Source organism: Gorilla gorilla, chromosome 5 (genome assembly GCF_029281585.2).
Source record: "Gorilla gorilla gorilla isolate KB3781 chromosome 5, NHGRI_mGorGor1-v2.1_pri, whole genome shotgun sequence".
In the NCBI taxonomy this organism is placed as follows: Eukaryota; Metazoa; Chordata; class Mammalia; order Primates; family Hominidae; genus Gorilla; species Gorilla gorilla.
In genome coordinates, this window is record NC_073229.2 from 145507786 (window position 1) to 145523508 (window position 15723).

Sequence of the window (15723 nt, forward strand, 5' to 3'; positions counted from 1 at the left end):
GAACATGAATGTTTCCAACAGACCTTTTAGAAAAGACCAGCATAAATTGTGCTGTACGAAATACTAACAAAATGGCCACAGGCAGTAGCTAATAATTCTAAAATGTAAATTAAAAAATAATGTCATATCATCAACATCAAGAGTTAAATGAACTAAAACTCAATAGCAGCCATTGCAGTTTTGAAAAGACTAAGAAAAAACAGATATAAAATAGAATATAAACACCATTGAGTAGATTCCTTCATGCTTTGCAAGTTTTAAAGACTACAGAAAGAAAAAGCTCTAAGAAATAGTGAATAAAAACCACATCAACTAACAATGAAATTCTACAGAGTAAGTACTTCCACTCATTATATGAGGAATAGTGTATATTATATAGATCCTACAAATCAATTCTTCTGTGTGCAAACATCTGTTTAAAAAATAAATATAAAAATGTTTAATTACAAAAATACTTTATAATTATAACAATTGAAATGCTGTTTACAGATGTAGTGTTGCTACATTAGCCCTAAGTGATTTCTAAAGAATCACCAAAAAAAAAAAGAAAAAAAAAAACTGGAAAAAAAAAAAAAGCTGTACAATGTAAAATCTTTTATCCACGGTTCATAAAGTGGAAAATAAACATTTACTGAGTCATTTAAAATCTTTGTGAGGTAATTATTACTGTACTAATTTTAACACATGGATGAACTGAAACACAGGAAAATCAAATAGCTTAAGTAGAGATAAAAAGTAATTTCCTAGCAGTACCATATAAAATTCTGCTCTTACCATGAAAATACTTTCATTAACTGTCTAATAAAATATTTTAGTATTCCTTCTAGAATTAAGTTTAATGATACTGCTAGAAACAGACTTACTAGTAATTATATTATCCAAAGATAAAGGTGATTCTGTTTTTGGTTTTCTCCAAATCAAGAAATAAGAAATCTTAGCCTCTACAACTTATGCTTGATATAGATTAGTGCATCGAACTTGCTAAATTTACTAAAATAGCTGTATGATGTCACTTCGTCAATTACTAACATATTAATTTAAATAATACAATCAGTTGTCCCAAAGAGGAAGAGCTCTTGTCCAAAATAATTTTTTAAAGTTTAACTAATTAAAAGTAAATTAGACGTAATACTTTAAAATACAGTCAGTAATATAAGCTCAGGTATATATTCAAACGTCTCCGATACTGGAAATATGAACCACAGCAAGTTTTCAAATGACATCATGTAATTCAACATCTTTTCATTATAACATTGACGAGAAAAAAAAATTGACGATGGCATCCTGCCTAGGGCTGGTTCCCACCTTGTACCCTGAGATGCCAGGCAGGATAGGCTACCAGCAACTCTGAAGTGGAATAATTATTCCAGTTAAATAATTATCTTGCTCTTATTAATCTTTCTTAAACGTATATATAGCTCACACTTATTTCACTGTTTAATATTAGAAGTGTTTTTATCTTTATTTAGAAGTTTGGTGATGTTTCTTTGACCAGAAATATGCTGTAGGAACTTAACTGTTTATATCAATTAACCTAGACCCCCAAAAAAGTGAAGGAGCAAGTTATGCAAATATTTAGGAAAAGGGCATTCTAGGTAGCAGGAGCAACATGAGTGCAAATCCCTCCGGGAGGGACTTACTTGGTTTTTTGCAAAAGAGCAGGCAAGACCACGGTGGCTAGAGCAGTATGAGGGAGAAAATGGTAAGAAATGGGGTAGGAGAGGGAGCAAAAGGCCCATGGTGGGCCTTGTTGACTACAAAAAGAATTCTGGGTTTTACTCAAAAGGAGATGGGAAGGCTTTGGAGAGCCTGGGTGAAAGGGTGTCATGATCTGACTCATTGTTTTAAAGACTCATTCTGGCTGCTATGAGGGAAATAGACTGTGAGGGACAGAGATCAGGGTGCTGTCAAGAAGTCTTGTTGAAGGAGGTTATTTGAAGATATTATTATGGCCATACTCACTCTTTAGATTCCTGAGTTCTTTTAGTGACCTGCTGTACAACTGTATCATAGCTGCATTCTTCACCCTGATTCCAAGCAGATGTGCATTTTTCCATTTCTTCTTCAATCATAGAACCCAAAGTGTTGCCTATATGCTGTCTGAGGTATTTCACAAATTCATAGCTGAAACAAATATTTAGAAAATAAATGCGGCAAATATCATAAGCATATTCAGAAAAAAAAAATCAACACAGAAAGGTAACATATTAAGATTTCTTACCTTAAACTAGGATTAAATTAGTCATTCATCACAAATCATCAAGCTAATCTACTAATTTTTGGCTTTTTTTTTTTCTGAGACACTTGGCAAAAATCATCATTTAAAGATTACCACAGTAGGGAAAAGCAAATTTCAGAAGCAGCCCAAACTTCAGCAGGTTAGAAGTCTCTTCACATTTCTTTTTTATGCTCCTATCTTTAACATGTGACAGTGAAGAGTATGAAAAGCAGTTCTTAAGGATTTTCAGTTATTCGAGCTGATGAGGAAAATCATCTAGAATATAGTAATCATGAAATAAGAAATTGGAAAAAGTTAACTTCCATCATCAGAAGAGTTTTGTGTACATTTTGAAAGTAGTAACTGATGTAACTTCCACCTAAACAGTTCTTATGTTACTAAGATTATCACTATTATTAAATTCAAGACACACTTTGTCATTGGTATTTAAAGCCCTCATAGATTCCAATTTATCCTACCAGATCTATGTCCCATTACTACCTTACACATGCCCAACTCTCCATGTGATGTTCATTCCCAATACCTTTGAAAACATTATTTCACCCACTTAAGAGTGTTTTAGCACCACTCGTGTAGATTGTCTTCTACAGCCTAAAATGTTACCTTCTGATAAAAGCTTTCCTTGTTTCTCAACAACTGATATCCTTTCTCACCTAAGACCCAAAAGTACTCTGTCCTTCTCTATTAGCATGCAAAACATTTTCTTGGATGCAGTTATATGACCTGCTTTATCCCCTGCTTCATTCCTGACCACCTCTACACCTAGATTTCTACACTGTCGGTAGACTTGACAACAGAACAAATCCATTTATCTATCATCTGCTATATCTTGTACATAGTAAACACTTTATAAATACTTGTTAGGTTGAAATATAGCATTGGGGAAAGGTTTATGTCTTCATTTTCTAAATCAGTGGCTGTGAATTTGAATTTGCTTATCTTTTCTAAATGTTTGTTTTAGTTGTTAATTCCTTGTTCATGTAATGTCTATTAACAAATTTCTGATGACATTATGCTATAATTATACCTCCCATATATGGCCTCTTATCCTTCCTATAATTCGCCTATAAGAAAAAGAGAAGAGGAATGAAAAGAAGAAAAAAAAAAAAAAGTGTACAGCAAAAAGCACTCTCCTCTTTCCAACTACCCACCACATTTTTGGCACTAACAGCATTATTTTTCAATACTCCCAAACTTGACAACATAGGATGCTCTTTAATGTCTGCATCTTCTGCACCCCTTGCCCATCCACTCAATCATATCCATGCAGTCACCAACATGTGTTAATGTTCCTGTACATCCCTGACTTTCATCACTGCCTCCCTTTTTTCTCTATCAATCAGTACAAAGCCATATCACTTCAAACAGAGATTACTGCAGCAGCCTTCTTGTTTAACTTCTCACTTCCCTCTCTCCTCTCATATTTTCTTCCCTCTCATATTCATCCCAAACACTGTAGTCATATTAGCCTTCCAAAAGAACTTATTTTATTATTTCAGTCAGAGCTAGAGCCATTTTACTCATACCAATACCTCATAACATGTCATGCATGCACATAATGCCTCAATAAATATTTGCTGAATTTATAACAATTGGCTGCCTATTATCTTTCATGGTCAAATACTGCTTCCTTGGCCTGGACTTTAAATACCTAATCAATCAAATCTCTTTATAAGAGTATCTCTACTTAAACAAGGCTACATTCAAAATTCCCAACAAACCTCCAACCATGTTGATCTTCATATGAGAAAGCGATAAACTGGCCAGGTGCAGTGACTCACGCCTGTGATCCCAGCACTTTGGGAGGCCAAGGTGGGCGGATCACAAGGTCAGGAGATCGAGACCATCCTGGCCAGTATGGTGAAATCCCATTTCTACTAAAAATACAAAAATTAGCTGGGCATGGTGGCATGTGGCTGTAGTCCCAGTTACTCAGGAGGCTGAGGCAGGAGAATCACTTGAACTCGGGAGGCGGAGGTTGCAGTGAGCCAAGATTGCGCCACTGCACTCCAGCTTGGTGACAGAGCAAGACTCCACCTCAAAAAGAAAAAGGTGATAAACTAACTTGTAAGTAACTACCATGCTAAACTCTGTGCTAAGCACTTTATTGGTATTATTTTATTTACCATATGATAGGTAAAATAGATGAGGACACAGATGCAAAACATGAAAAAACCTTGTTAAATTCATAAGCTACTAATTCATTCACTTTACTCCAAAACCTATGTTAATCCCATAATCCCAGAGTCCCAAAGATGTAAAAATATCAGAAGTGTTATAAGATATTTTGTAGTTGTAAATTGAGTGAAAAGGGAAATAAATAAATGTAATACTCATATCTTTACCAATTTGTAATTATCTCAATTTCTTTCATTTTGCAACAAAAATTACATTTTATTCCCCCAAAATCATAACTAGCATATTAAATTTAAAAGTATAATTTACTTAAATATTTTAATTATTGATTGAATTTTCTTTAAAATGTTCAATATTTATATTCGATGTTTAGATAGTAAATTCTATGCTTTAAGGGAATAAGTATTAAGAATAGCAGAAAAGGAAGACTAAGCTATTTTGTAAATCTAATGTCTTATAACATTAGATTGAAATAGCAAACATTAATTTTCAGAAATACAGTCCAAGAAAAACAAAACCCAAAGTTTACTGAATCACATATTATAGAAAACAGCCTCTAATCATCATGTAAATAGTCTGCGCTTCTTTTGGTAATTCATCATTGCCTTATATTATTTGAAGATCTTCCCATATACACGGAAACTTCCTATCTATACTAAATATTTATTCATTATTTCATTTGTGTATGTCTAATTATAAACCAAATCTTTGCACATTCCATACAAAACAGTGAAATCACACTGGTAAGAAAAAAATTCAAAAATTAAGGTTTCAAGAGAACCCTTTAAATATGTCCTCAATTTTGTAATATCTGACAACTGCTTCTACACACAGTTGGCTCTGAAACAGACTTGGCAGATGTGCATGATGAGGTAAGTCAAAAAAGCTCTTTGGGCTGGGCACAGTGGCTCACGCCTGTAATCCCAGTACTTTGGGAGGCCGAGGCAGGTGGATCACCAGAGGTCAGGAGTTCAAGACCAGCCTGGGCAACATGGTGAAACCCCATCTCTACTAAAAATACAAAAAAATTAGCTGGGCATGGTGGCACATGCTTATAATCCCAGCTACTTGGGAGGCTGAGGCAGGAGAATCGCTTGAGCCCAGGAGGTGGAAGTCGCAGTGAGCCGAGATTGTGCCATTACACTCCAGCCTGGGTGACAGAGCAAGACTCCGTCTCAAAAAAAAAAAAAAAAAAGCTCTTTGTTCTCCACCACAACCATGCATCACAACCAGGAACCCAATGAATCAAGAATCAGAACATCTGATATTTCAATTCCATAAAAGTATCACTACTTTCCAAAAAGAAAGCTGGAGGCATCACACTACCTGACTTCAAACTATACTACAAGGCTAACCAAAACAGCATGGTACTAGTACCAAAACAGATATATAGACCAATGGAACAGAACAGAGGCCTCAGAAATAATGCCACACATGTAAAACCATCTGATCTTTGACAAACCTGACAAAAACAAGCAATGGGGAAAGGATTCCCTATTTAATAAATGGTGTTGGGAAACTGGCTAGCCATACGCAGAAAGCTGAAACTGGATCCCTTCCTTACGCCTTATACAAAAATTAACTCAAGATGAATTGAAGACTTAAACGTAAGACCTAAAACCATAAAAACCTTAGAAGAAAACTTGGGCAATATCATTCAGGACATAGGCATGGGCAAAGACTTCATGACTAAAACACCAAAAGCAGTGGCAACAAAAGTCAAAATTGACAAATGCGATCTAGTTAAACTAAAGAGCTTCTGCACAGCAAAAGAAACTATCACCAGAATGAACAGGCAACCTACAGAATGGGAGAAAATTTCTGCAATCTACTCATCTGACTAAGGGCTAATATCCAGAATCTACAAAGAACTTTAACAAATTTACAAGAAAAAAACAACTCCATCAAAAAGTGGGTGAAGCATATGAACAGACACTTCTCAAAAGAAGACATTTATGCAGTCAACAAACATACGAAAAAATGCTCATTATCACTGGTCATTAGAGAAATGCAAATCAAAACCACAATGAGAAGTATAACTCTTGGGTATGCTTTGTTATAAAGCCCAATCTGTAAGCAACACAAAGGATATATCTGTAATTGAGGCCGTGAGGAAATTTAACACAAGCACATTAACAAAATGTAGTCAATAAAGCTAAGAAAAACACAATTCTAAAATAAAAGACACATCAAAAAAATCCCTATAGAGAAGGAAGGGATACAGCTAGACAGGAGGAGTAAGTTCTAGTGTTCTATACTAGGGTAGGATGACCATAGTAACAATAATACATTATACAGTTTCAAATACCTAGAAGGAAGATACTGAATTGAAAGAAATGATAAATGTCTGAGATGATGAATACACTAATTACCTTGATCTGACCACTATACATGTATGGAAACATCACTATGTACTCCATAAATATGTTCAATTATTATTTGTCATTTTAAAAATAAAATTCATTTTTTAAAAAATCTCCACCATTTAGCAACAGCTGTAAATAGCAAATATCCTGGAAAACGTTTAAATCTACTCTGTGGAAACCTGAATAACCTCATGCTTTTTTCTAGTGACTTAATTTTTACCTATGACCGCAGTAATATCTCCAGAAGACTCATTCAAAATGCTTCCAGGTTTTAGTCCAAGTTCTAAATTAAATGAACCCAAGGACCCCAAGGTTCAATCTTGTCTTAAGAGGTTACTGCTCTTTTCAAAGGAATCTTCTAGGAAAAAAAAAAAAAAATCTCCAGGAGTGGCAAGGCCCTTTACAATGAAAGGACTGCCAGGCTGCCCATAGCTAAGGGTATTCTACTGACTCAGGGACCATCGAGAAACTTTGAGAGCCTCCAATCCCAAATTAATGAACAGAGTCATTTCTTCAAGTGCGCCTTCTACTCTTTAGGTAAGAGTATCTCAAGACTTTAAATACTCATCCAACAATTAATTTTATGTTGTTTCTTTTACCATCGGAATTCATGGCAGTACCCCACAAAATATTAAATGAAGCTGCTATTCTATAATGGTGCCCCAGGATAGAAAATATTGTTGCAGCGATGGGAACAACAGACACCAGGACTCCAAAAGATGGGAGACAGGGAGGGAGCAAGAGTTAAAAAAACTACCTATCAAAATACTATGTTCACTATTTAAGTGACATGATCAATAGAAGCCCAAACCTCAGCATCACGCAATATACCCATGTAACAAACCTAGGCATGAATCCCCTGAATCTAAAAAAGGAAAATTATTATTGCAATGGAGCTGGGATAAATACAGTTCTACAAAATTAAGTACTGTGTTTCCCACATTGTAATCCTGATAGTATTGGTGCTATGTACTAGCTCTTATGAAATCTATATCTAATCCCAAAGATTGATAGTACTACTGATTTTTTAATCAAATATTCCCATTGCATCATTTTTAGAAAATAATCTGGAGATATAATATATTCTAGTTATTTTGTATAAAAGCCCTGGATACCTCAAGAAGACTTTCAAAAGGCCCTTATACTTATCCCAGGGAGTGCAAACTCAGATGCTACAGAGGGTAGTCTGGTAAAGGAAAGCAAGCCATGTATGAGAGAGAATGGATAGAGGTTGTGGTGAAATAAAGACATGCCCCAACTAAAGGCAAAGCTTCTATATAGTTCCAGCAACTGTCTTTAAGAAATATGAGCCTGGTGTTAACCTTTTAACATTTTAAGGAAAGCTAGAAAACTGATTTTTATACATTATCTCTCAATTTTTAAATGGTACTTCTCTTCTTTTTTTTAATGTAGTCAAAGTAAACATGTCCACAGACCAAATATGGCCTGCACAACGCTAGTCTGGCCTTTCAATAGCGTCTCTCCCCAAGAATTACAAAATTCCAACCACTAAAGCTACTATGAATGTCCTATATGTTTAAAATTTACATTCAAGAAACACAAAAGCTCTCTGAAAAATCTATATCATGCTTAATAACTTATTTTAAAATATCCTTACTAGGTTTAATTTAAATCAATTCTGCTAAAATTTAGGTCCTATTCTTTCAGATCTTTAAGCAGGCTGTTAACATTTTCAGATTTCACATATTCCAATTGTGCTTAAAATATCAAGACTATAATAGGAACAATATAGCTTTGACTGACATGGGTTACAATAAATACAACTTCCACTTATTTCTATTTTAATTAAAGTCTATTAGTATTCACTATTCATTTTAAATTTTTCTAATAACTGGTTTTTCTAGTTTTTTATTTTTTATTTATTTATTTATTTATTTATTTATTTTTTGCGACGGAGTGTCGTTCTGTCACCCAGGCTGGAGTGCAGTGGCGCGATCTCGGCTCACTGCAAGCTCCGCCTCCCAGGTTCACGCCATTCTCCTGCCTCAGTCTACCGAGTAGCGACGACTACAGATGCCTGCCACCACACCTGGCTAATTTTTTTTTTTAGTAGAGACGGGGTTTCACCGTGTTAGCCAGGATGGTCTCGATCTCCTGACCTCGTGATCCACTCGCCTCGGCCTCCCAAAGTGCTGGGATTACAGGCGTGAGCCACCATGCCCGGCCTCTAGTTTTTTAAAAGATATAGTCTGTACAATGAATAAACAAGTTTATAATCGTTATACTTCTTTTAATAATCTATGAAGCAGGTTTGCTTCAGGTTTAAATTCTGAAGTTTACACTGACCAATCTTGCAACCTTAGGCAAAACACCTGACCTTACTAAGTTTCAACTGCCCACTACTTAATGGTGATGATAATCTTAATATTAAAATGTTTTTTACACAATAGTGTTTTCATATACTTTGACATTTTTCTCACCAAATATACTATGCATACATTTGACTAACCTTGTTACTTTAGAAGTAATTTAATGAGAAAAAATAAAAATTTGGTACCAATGACACTTTTACCAAATGAATGCAAAATATCTTTTACAAAATATTCTTCAAAGAGGGACATTAAAACCTAAAAAGACAGCTGTTTGTTAATAAAGAAAGACATGTGGAGTGGAGCTCACCACACTTCAGAAGCAGCTCAATTAAAATATACAGCAATGTATCTGATTATTCATCAGTAGTAACTGATTATTTGAAATTCTTCACATTTACATTGAAAAACTTTACCAAATTGAGTAAAAGAACATTCACTTTTTCCATTCTCTTTTTGCCAGATTTCTTACCTATATTTCCCAAAAAAATGCAGTATTTTTTTCTATGATAAACTTCTGACATGTTCGTAATGTTTATATAAAAATACGGAGAGGTTACTCTTACAACATAAGTACATTAAAAAATCTCATTGGTACAAGTTTGTTTCAAAAAAAGTCATCCTTTTAGCTATTTAAAAAGGCAAGCGGTCAGGAGCAGTGGCTCATACCTGTAATCCCAGCACTTTGGGAGGCCAAGGTGGTGGGCAGATCACCTGAGGTCAGGAGTTCAAGACCAGCCTAGCCAACATGGTGAAACCTCGTCTCTACTAAAAATACAAAAATTAGCCAGGCGTGGTGGCAAACACCTGTAATCCCAACTACTCGGGAGGCTGAGGCAAGAGAATCACTTGAACCTGGGAGGCAGAGGTTGCAGCGAGCTGAGATCATGCCGTTGCACTCCAGCCTGGGGGACAAGAGTGAGACATCGTCTCAAAAAAATAAATAAATAAAATAAAAAAATAAAAAGGCAAGAAATATTCAATCATATATGGAAAAAATTATCACTAATTTTTTAAAAAATATTTTATTAGTGGTTATGAATTGTAATGTTGACATGAGGAATTCTTAAAATAGGCTGTATTTTAGAATCATTGAATTTATTATACGATGAACTTAATCTTATATATCACATTAGTATACATAAGGCCATATAATAGAAAGAACAAGTATTTTACATCTCCTACAACTTTTTAGGTCAAAAAATAAGCTTTTGGCTCATAATAAAGTTACTAGGAATGCATTCATTAATTATAGAAGGACACATAATTCTTGGTAATTTTCTCCATGCAGGTAAATCACCTTACAGAATGAATACTTTCTTATTTTATTTTATTTTATTTATTTTGTTTTATTTTGTGACAGGGTCTCGCTCTGTTACCTAGGCTCACTGCAGCCTTGACATTCTGGGCACAAGAGATCCTCCCACCTCAGCTTTCTGACTAGCTGGGACTACAGGCACATGCCACTGCACCCAACTAATTTTTATATTTTTTGTAGAGACAGGGTTTTGCCATGTTGTCCAAGCTGGTCTTGAACTCCTGGTGTTAAGTGATCTGCCCACCTCGACTTCTCAAAGTGCTGGGTTTACAGGTATAAGCCACTGAGCCCAGCCCAGAAGGAATATTTTCTTGAATTACCTCTTAAACATACTAGAGTTCCCTAATTAAAAAGTCACCGGTGAAGTCTTCTGTAAAACAAAGAATAATACCCAATTCAATAAATATTACTATGGTCCCTCTGTATCAAAAACATATCAAGTGAGAAGGGTATAACGGTGACCCTCTGCATTAGAGACTGTTAAAATCATTAGAATTGGTAGGTACTTTTAAAAAAACAACTAAACCCTCTATTTCTCACTGAAATGCCAGTAACTATGCTCTAATTCTGAGGTCTCAACTCTAACTGCACATTAGACTTACATAGAAAGCTTTGCTTTAAAACCTCCAGGGCCCAGCCTCTACCACTTCCCTCTGCCAAAATCCCCAGGAAATTTTGAGTCATCTGTGGTGGGGACTAAGCATCAGTATTTTTCTAAATAGCCCCCAGATGGTTCCAGTGCAGCAAAGGTTGAAAAGCAATGCTGCTTTATAGGGAGCCAGTCTGCGTGTAAAAATTTACACAACACATACACACATAATGAAAGCAACGTACTCTTCTCTCTCTCCCCTCCCACCAGGCCTCAAATCCTTGCTACCATTCTTAGAGAAAGGCGGGAGAGCTTGGATCTTTTAGAGAGTGTATACAGTTTACTGTAGAAAAAGAGAAGTGCCTATGAAAAGCAGAGATAGTATGTTAGCTGTCCCATAAAACAAATGTCTAGATATGGCTGTACTGCCTACACTGTAGTTTCTCCCCAAATGACACTTTCCCTCACTTTATTATACCACCTGAAATTACATTAACTGTCTTAAAAACCATCTTCTTACAAAAATGTTAACAGCCCAGCAACAATTTCCCTATAAGTCTTTTTGGTTTTTTTGTTGTTGTTGTTGTTGTTTTTGAGACGGAGTCTCTCTCTCTGTCGCCCAGGCTGGAGTGCAGTGGCACGATCTCGGCTCACTGCAACCTCTGCCTCCCAGGGTCAAGCAATTCTCCTGCCTCAGCCTCCTGAGTAGCTGGGATTACCAGCACCCACTACCATGCCCGGCTAATTTTTTTTTTTTTTTTTGTATTTTCAGTAGAGACAGGGTTTCACCATGTTCGCTAGGCTGGTCTTGAACTCCTGAACTCAAGTGATTCACCTGCCTTGGCCTCTCAAAGTGCTGGGATTACAGGCATGAGCCACCATGCCCAGCCTCCCCTATAAGTCTTTTAATTAGATTATTTTTCTTGCTAATTACAGGTCAACATCACTTGGATTTAACAAATCAATGTTCTAATAGTGGAGGTGGAAAAATGAGTAATTCTGAAATAAACACTTTGGAAAGGAAGACACACCTAAGAGACTCTAGAATAAGTGTTGAAGGAGAGTCAGGTCACTGAAAGAAAAAGAAATGGAAATATGAGCACCCGAAATAACTGACCTTTAAGATCCCTTCCAACTCTGAGATTGTAAAATTCCATGGAGAGACCAAAGTTAAGCAGCTCCTCTTTTCCTTTCTCACATAAAAGAGTTCCCTCCTCCTAAGACACAGATCTCAGGCTACTGCAGCTAAGACATTATAAATTTTACCCTATTATTAAGACTAAAAATGACTTTTTAGGATTCTATGTCAAGTCTTACCTTTAAGACTATAAACTAGCTATAATTTGAGTCTCTCTGGATTGCTTTTTAGGAGGCCACAAGTAAATCTCTTCAGTAAATAGTAACTATTAACTGTGCATGTCATGCAACAAGCATTTATTTAATCTACCTAATGAGCTGTTGAAGGGTAATACAGTATTACAAGAGTCATTAGACTTCGGAGAGGAACTACAATGACCCAATTTTAACTTGAAAAAAAGTTTTAAATTGATACAGATAAAGCAATAATTATAGGCAAACGTGTAGCTTTAAATGCTTCTATTAAAAAAGAAAAAAGAGCTGCAAATTAATGAGCTAGTATTCAGTACAATAAGGTTAAAGGTTTCCCACATAGAAAAAAATAAAGAGCAGAAATTGATAAAACAAAAAATAATATATGTGTCTATATAGCGAGGAGAAAAAGCCAAAAGTTGGTTCTTTGAAAAGGCTAATAAACTTCTAGCATAACAGATGAAGAGCAAAAGTGGGAAGATACAAATAAAAACAAAAGGGAACATGACTACAGATACTGGAAATACTAAAAAGATAACAGGATATTCATGAAAACCTTTTTATAAATAAGTTTGAAAATCTAGATGAAATGGCCAAATTCCCAGAATATGATACCAGCAAAAACTTACTCAGTAATTTACAGATGACTTAAACAACTCCATGTAAAATAAAAACCAGAAATGAAATCCCAAACATAATGCTTTATGTGGATGTGTGTGAGGTAAATTATTACATGAGTTTACAAAACATTAATCACCCAACCTATATTTGAAAAAGTTCTAATTTTTCTGTACTCCACTGTTTAATAAATCTGTAGCTAACCAGTAAAAGCTAGTCTCTGGTAGCGCCAAAATAAATAATGTTATCATCTATTAACAGGTATTAGTAGTGAATTTAATGAGAAAATAAACAAGAAAATCATGGAAATACAAAAGAAAAAGAAACCGTAAGTATAATCGTAAATATCAAAGAAATTAGAAACTCCATTATTAATGAAGATTCCTTTCACACTTTTTAAAACTCAATTGAGAAGGTAGTGAAAACTGTAAATACTCCCCCTATAAAACTGCAAGTAAACACAAACTTGTACATAGAATTTCAAAGAACTCAAAAATACCCTGATGCACATATATGATATTGATAGGAGTTCCAGATAAGTAGAACTTCAGGGTACCTAAGGGTATCCAAGAGACAGTAAAGGTAGTATAACTAGAAAAATTTCCAGTGTCATCTCTGTCAGATCAAAATGAAATGCAAACACTGGGTTAAAAACACTAGTAATAATAATGAATGGAAGCACCTGGAGGTAGACTTGTAAATTCAGAGGCTTAACTTAAATTATATGAACCAAAAGAAAAACATAAGTCTCTAAAGATCCTCAAGATCTACCACAAATGGCACTTCTCTCATTAAACCTCTTTTCCCTACTGCTCCCACACGCAGAGCACTCTGACCCCCCTTCTCTGTCTCTTATATTTCTGACATGTATCACAGACATTTAGTTATGTGGCTTACTCCTCTAGACAAACTTAAGAAACTATTCCAGAGGAAACTAATGATCTCACTTCGGTATTCCCTTTGCAGTGCTCAGAGTGAGTAATTCGTGCGGCCACTGAAAATATCAGCAGATATTTTCAAGGAACAAAGATCGTTGGAACTCATTGCTTTTAAGTACTGTATACTGACAGGAATCCCTTGAAATCGTGGAAGTATTCTTTCAAAGAGCATGAATAATTTATAATTAATATTACTGTGCTGCCCGGGTGAGGCGCGGGGGAATGGATTATTAGGATATGCTGGTTGTGGCAGTAAAAATATAGAGGCGGCGGCCGGGCGCGGTGGCTCACGCCTGTGATCCCAGCACTTTGGGAGGCCGAGACGGGCGGATCACTTGAGGTCGGGAGTTCGAGACCAACCTAGCCCACATGGTGAAACACCGTCTCTACTAAAAACACAAAAATTAGCCGGCCGCGGTGGCGGGCACCTGCAATCCCAGCTACTCGGGAGGCTGAGGCTGGAGAATCGCTTGAACCTGGGAGGCGGAGGTTGTAGTGAGCGGAGATCGAGCCATTACATTCCAGCCTGGGCGACAGAGCGAGACTCCCCCTCAAAAAATATAGAGAAAGAGGCGGAAGAAGCTTTAGGAAATAAGAATAAATGTTAAATAAATTCGACGTTTTGGCAAATAAGAGAAAAAGTAAACCTCCAAGTTGGGCACTATTTTAAAAACAATAAATAAATTAACACTGTTGACCCTTCTCTGGACCTTCTCTGGATCAATGGTTTGCAGGCTTAAAACATCAAAAGCAATTTTACTTGTGAAAATTTTCATCAGTTTCCTCCAGATGTAAAAGAATCTCTTCGGCACACTCCAGGGAAGGGGCACCCGTGATTTTCTCCTTCACGCTCTGGAACAACCGCCTCAGCATCGCCTGCAGCATCGCCTGGTCCTCGCTGGAGAAATGGGCCATCCTGTTGGAATCAAACGTCCACTCTCATTACTCCAGGTCCGAGAAAAAGCCGCGCACTGCGCACGCGCACGCGCACCCCTACCCAGCCCCGGCTACGGGCGGCGTCGTTCCCAGGGATACCGCGGCTAGCGCCTGTGCCTGCGCCCTCAGCTGCCAGCGCGTCATTTCGGAAAACGAGTCATCTTACTTTGGGGAAGCAGGGGTCCGCGAGGTCTCGCCTCTGGTACTCTTAGTTGCTAGCCTTCAGTACCAGCAGACCTCAGGCTCTCCCGACTAACAACAAAAGAGACAACAGGAATGATCTGATGGGAGGACCCGACGACGGAACGTCACGATGCGCGTGACGTCAGCTCGCTGATGTGGCTTCCTTGGTGGGAGGGAGTGCAACTGGTGAACTGGGGGCGCCCAGAGAATGTTCGAATGAGCCACTCTCCCTCGCCGCCGCATTGTAGGTGGGAGGGAAGAGAGTACGAAGAGAAAGTGATCAATAAAAGAAAGATAGTAAAAGTGAAACTGAAAGTAGCCTGACGAGCCTCAACTGAAAAGTGAATGGTATTGAAAAGTTGCAGTGTTGTTTTCCTCTAACGGCTAACACCTATTGAGCTCCTACGCCTTACCAAACACTTTCCTTACCAAGCACCTTGCTAGGAGCTATGAAGAACTCCGTTAAGAAAAATAAATTAACGATTACAATACAGTGCAAAAAATGTCATGCTAGAAAAAAAAAATGTGCCAAGTCGGTGCTGTGGAGACCCAGAATTAGTTTCAACCCAATAGAGGAGTTGAGGAAAGAAGCAAAGAGAGTAAACTGGACATGCAAAGAATAGGGGCCTCAGAGTGTAGGATATACTGGCACTTGAGGTAATCGGGTTAGAAAGAGGAGATGAGGAAGCTAAAGAAGTAAATTGGTCACATCTGGAAGGGTCTAATCTTTTGGCACGTTAA

The 15723-nt window shown here is 36.8% G+C and overlaps 1 protein-coding gene across 3 annotated transcripts in view; it reads right to left on the reverse strand.

The window, feature by feature from the left end:
• TBC1D32 (TBC1 domain family member 32) overlaps positions 1-15114 on the reverse strand; it is a 249792-nt gene extending 234678 nt beyond the window's left edge. For all 3 annotated transcript variants that reach the window (XM_004044609.4, XM_055389796.2, XM_055389797.2), the window contains exons 1-3: positions 14966-15114; positions 14624-14779; positions 1963-2124 (exon numbers count right to left, since the gene is read on the reverse strand). In XM_004044609.4, coding sequence (XP_004044657.2) covers positions 1963-2124; positions 14624-14778 — 317 coding nt within the window. In that variant the 5' untranslated portion in view covers position 14779; positions 14966-15114. The remainder of the gene's footprint in view (positions 1-1962; positions 2125-14623; positions 14780-14965) is intronic.
• Positions 15115-15723: the final 609 nt, after the last annotated feature.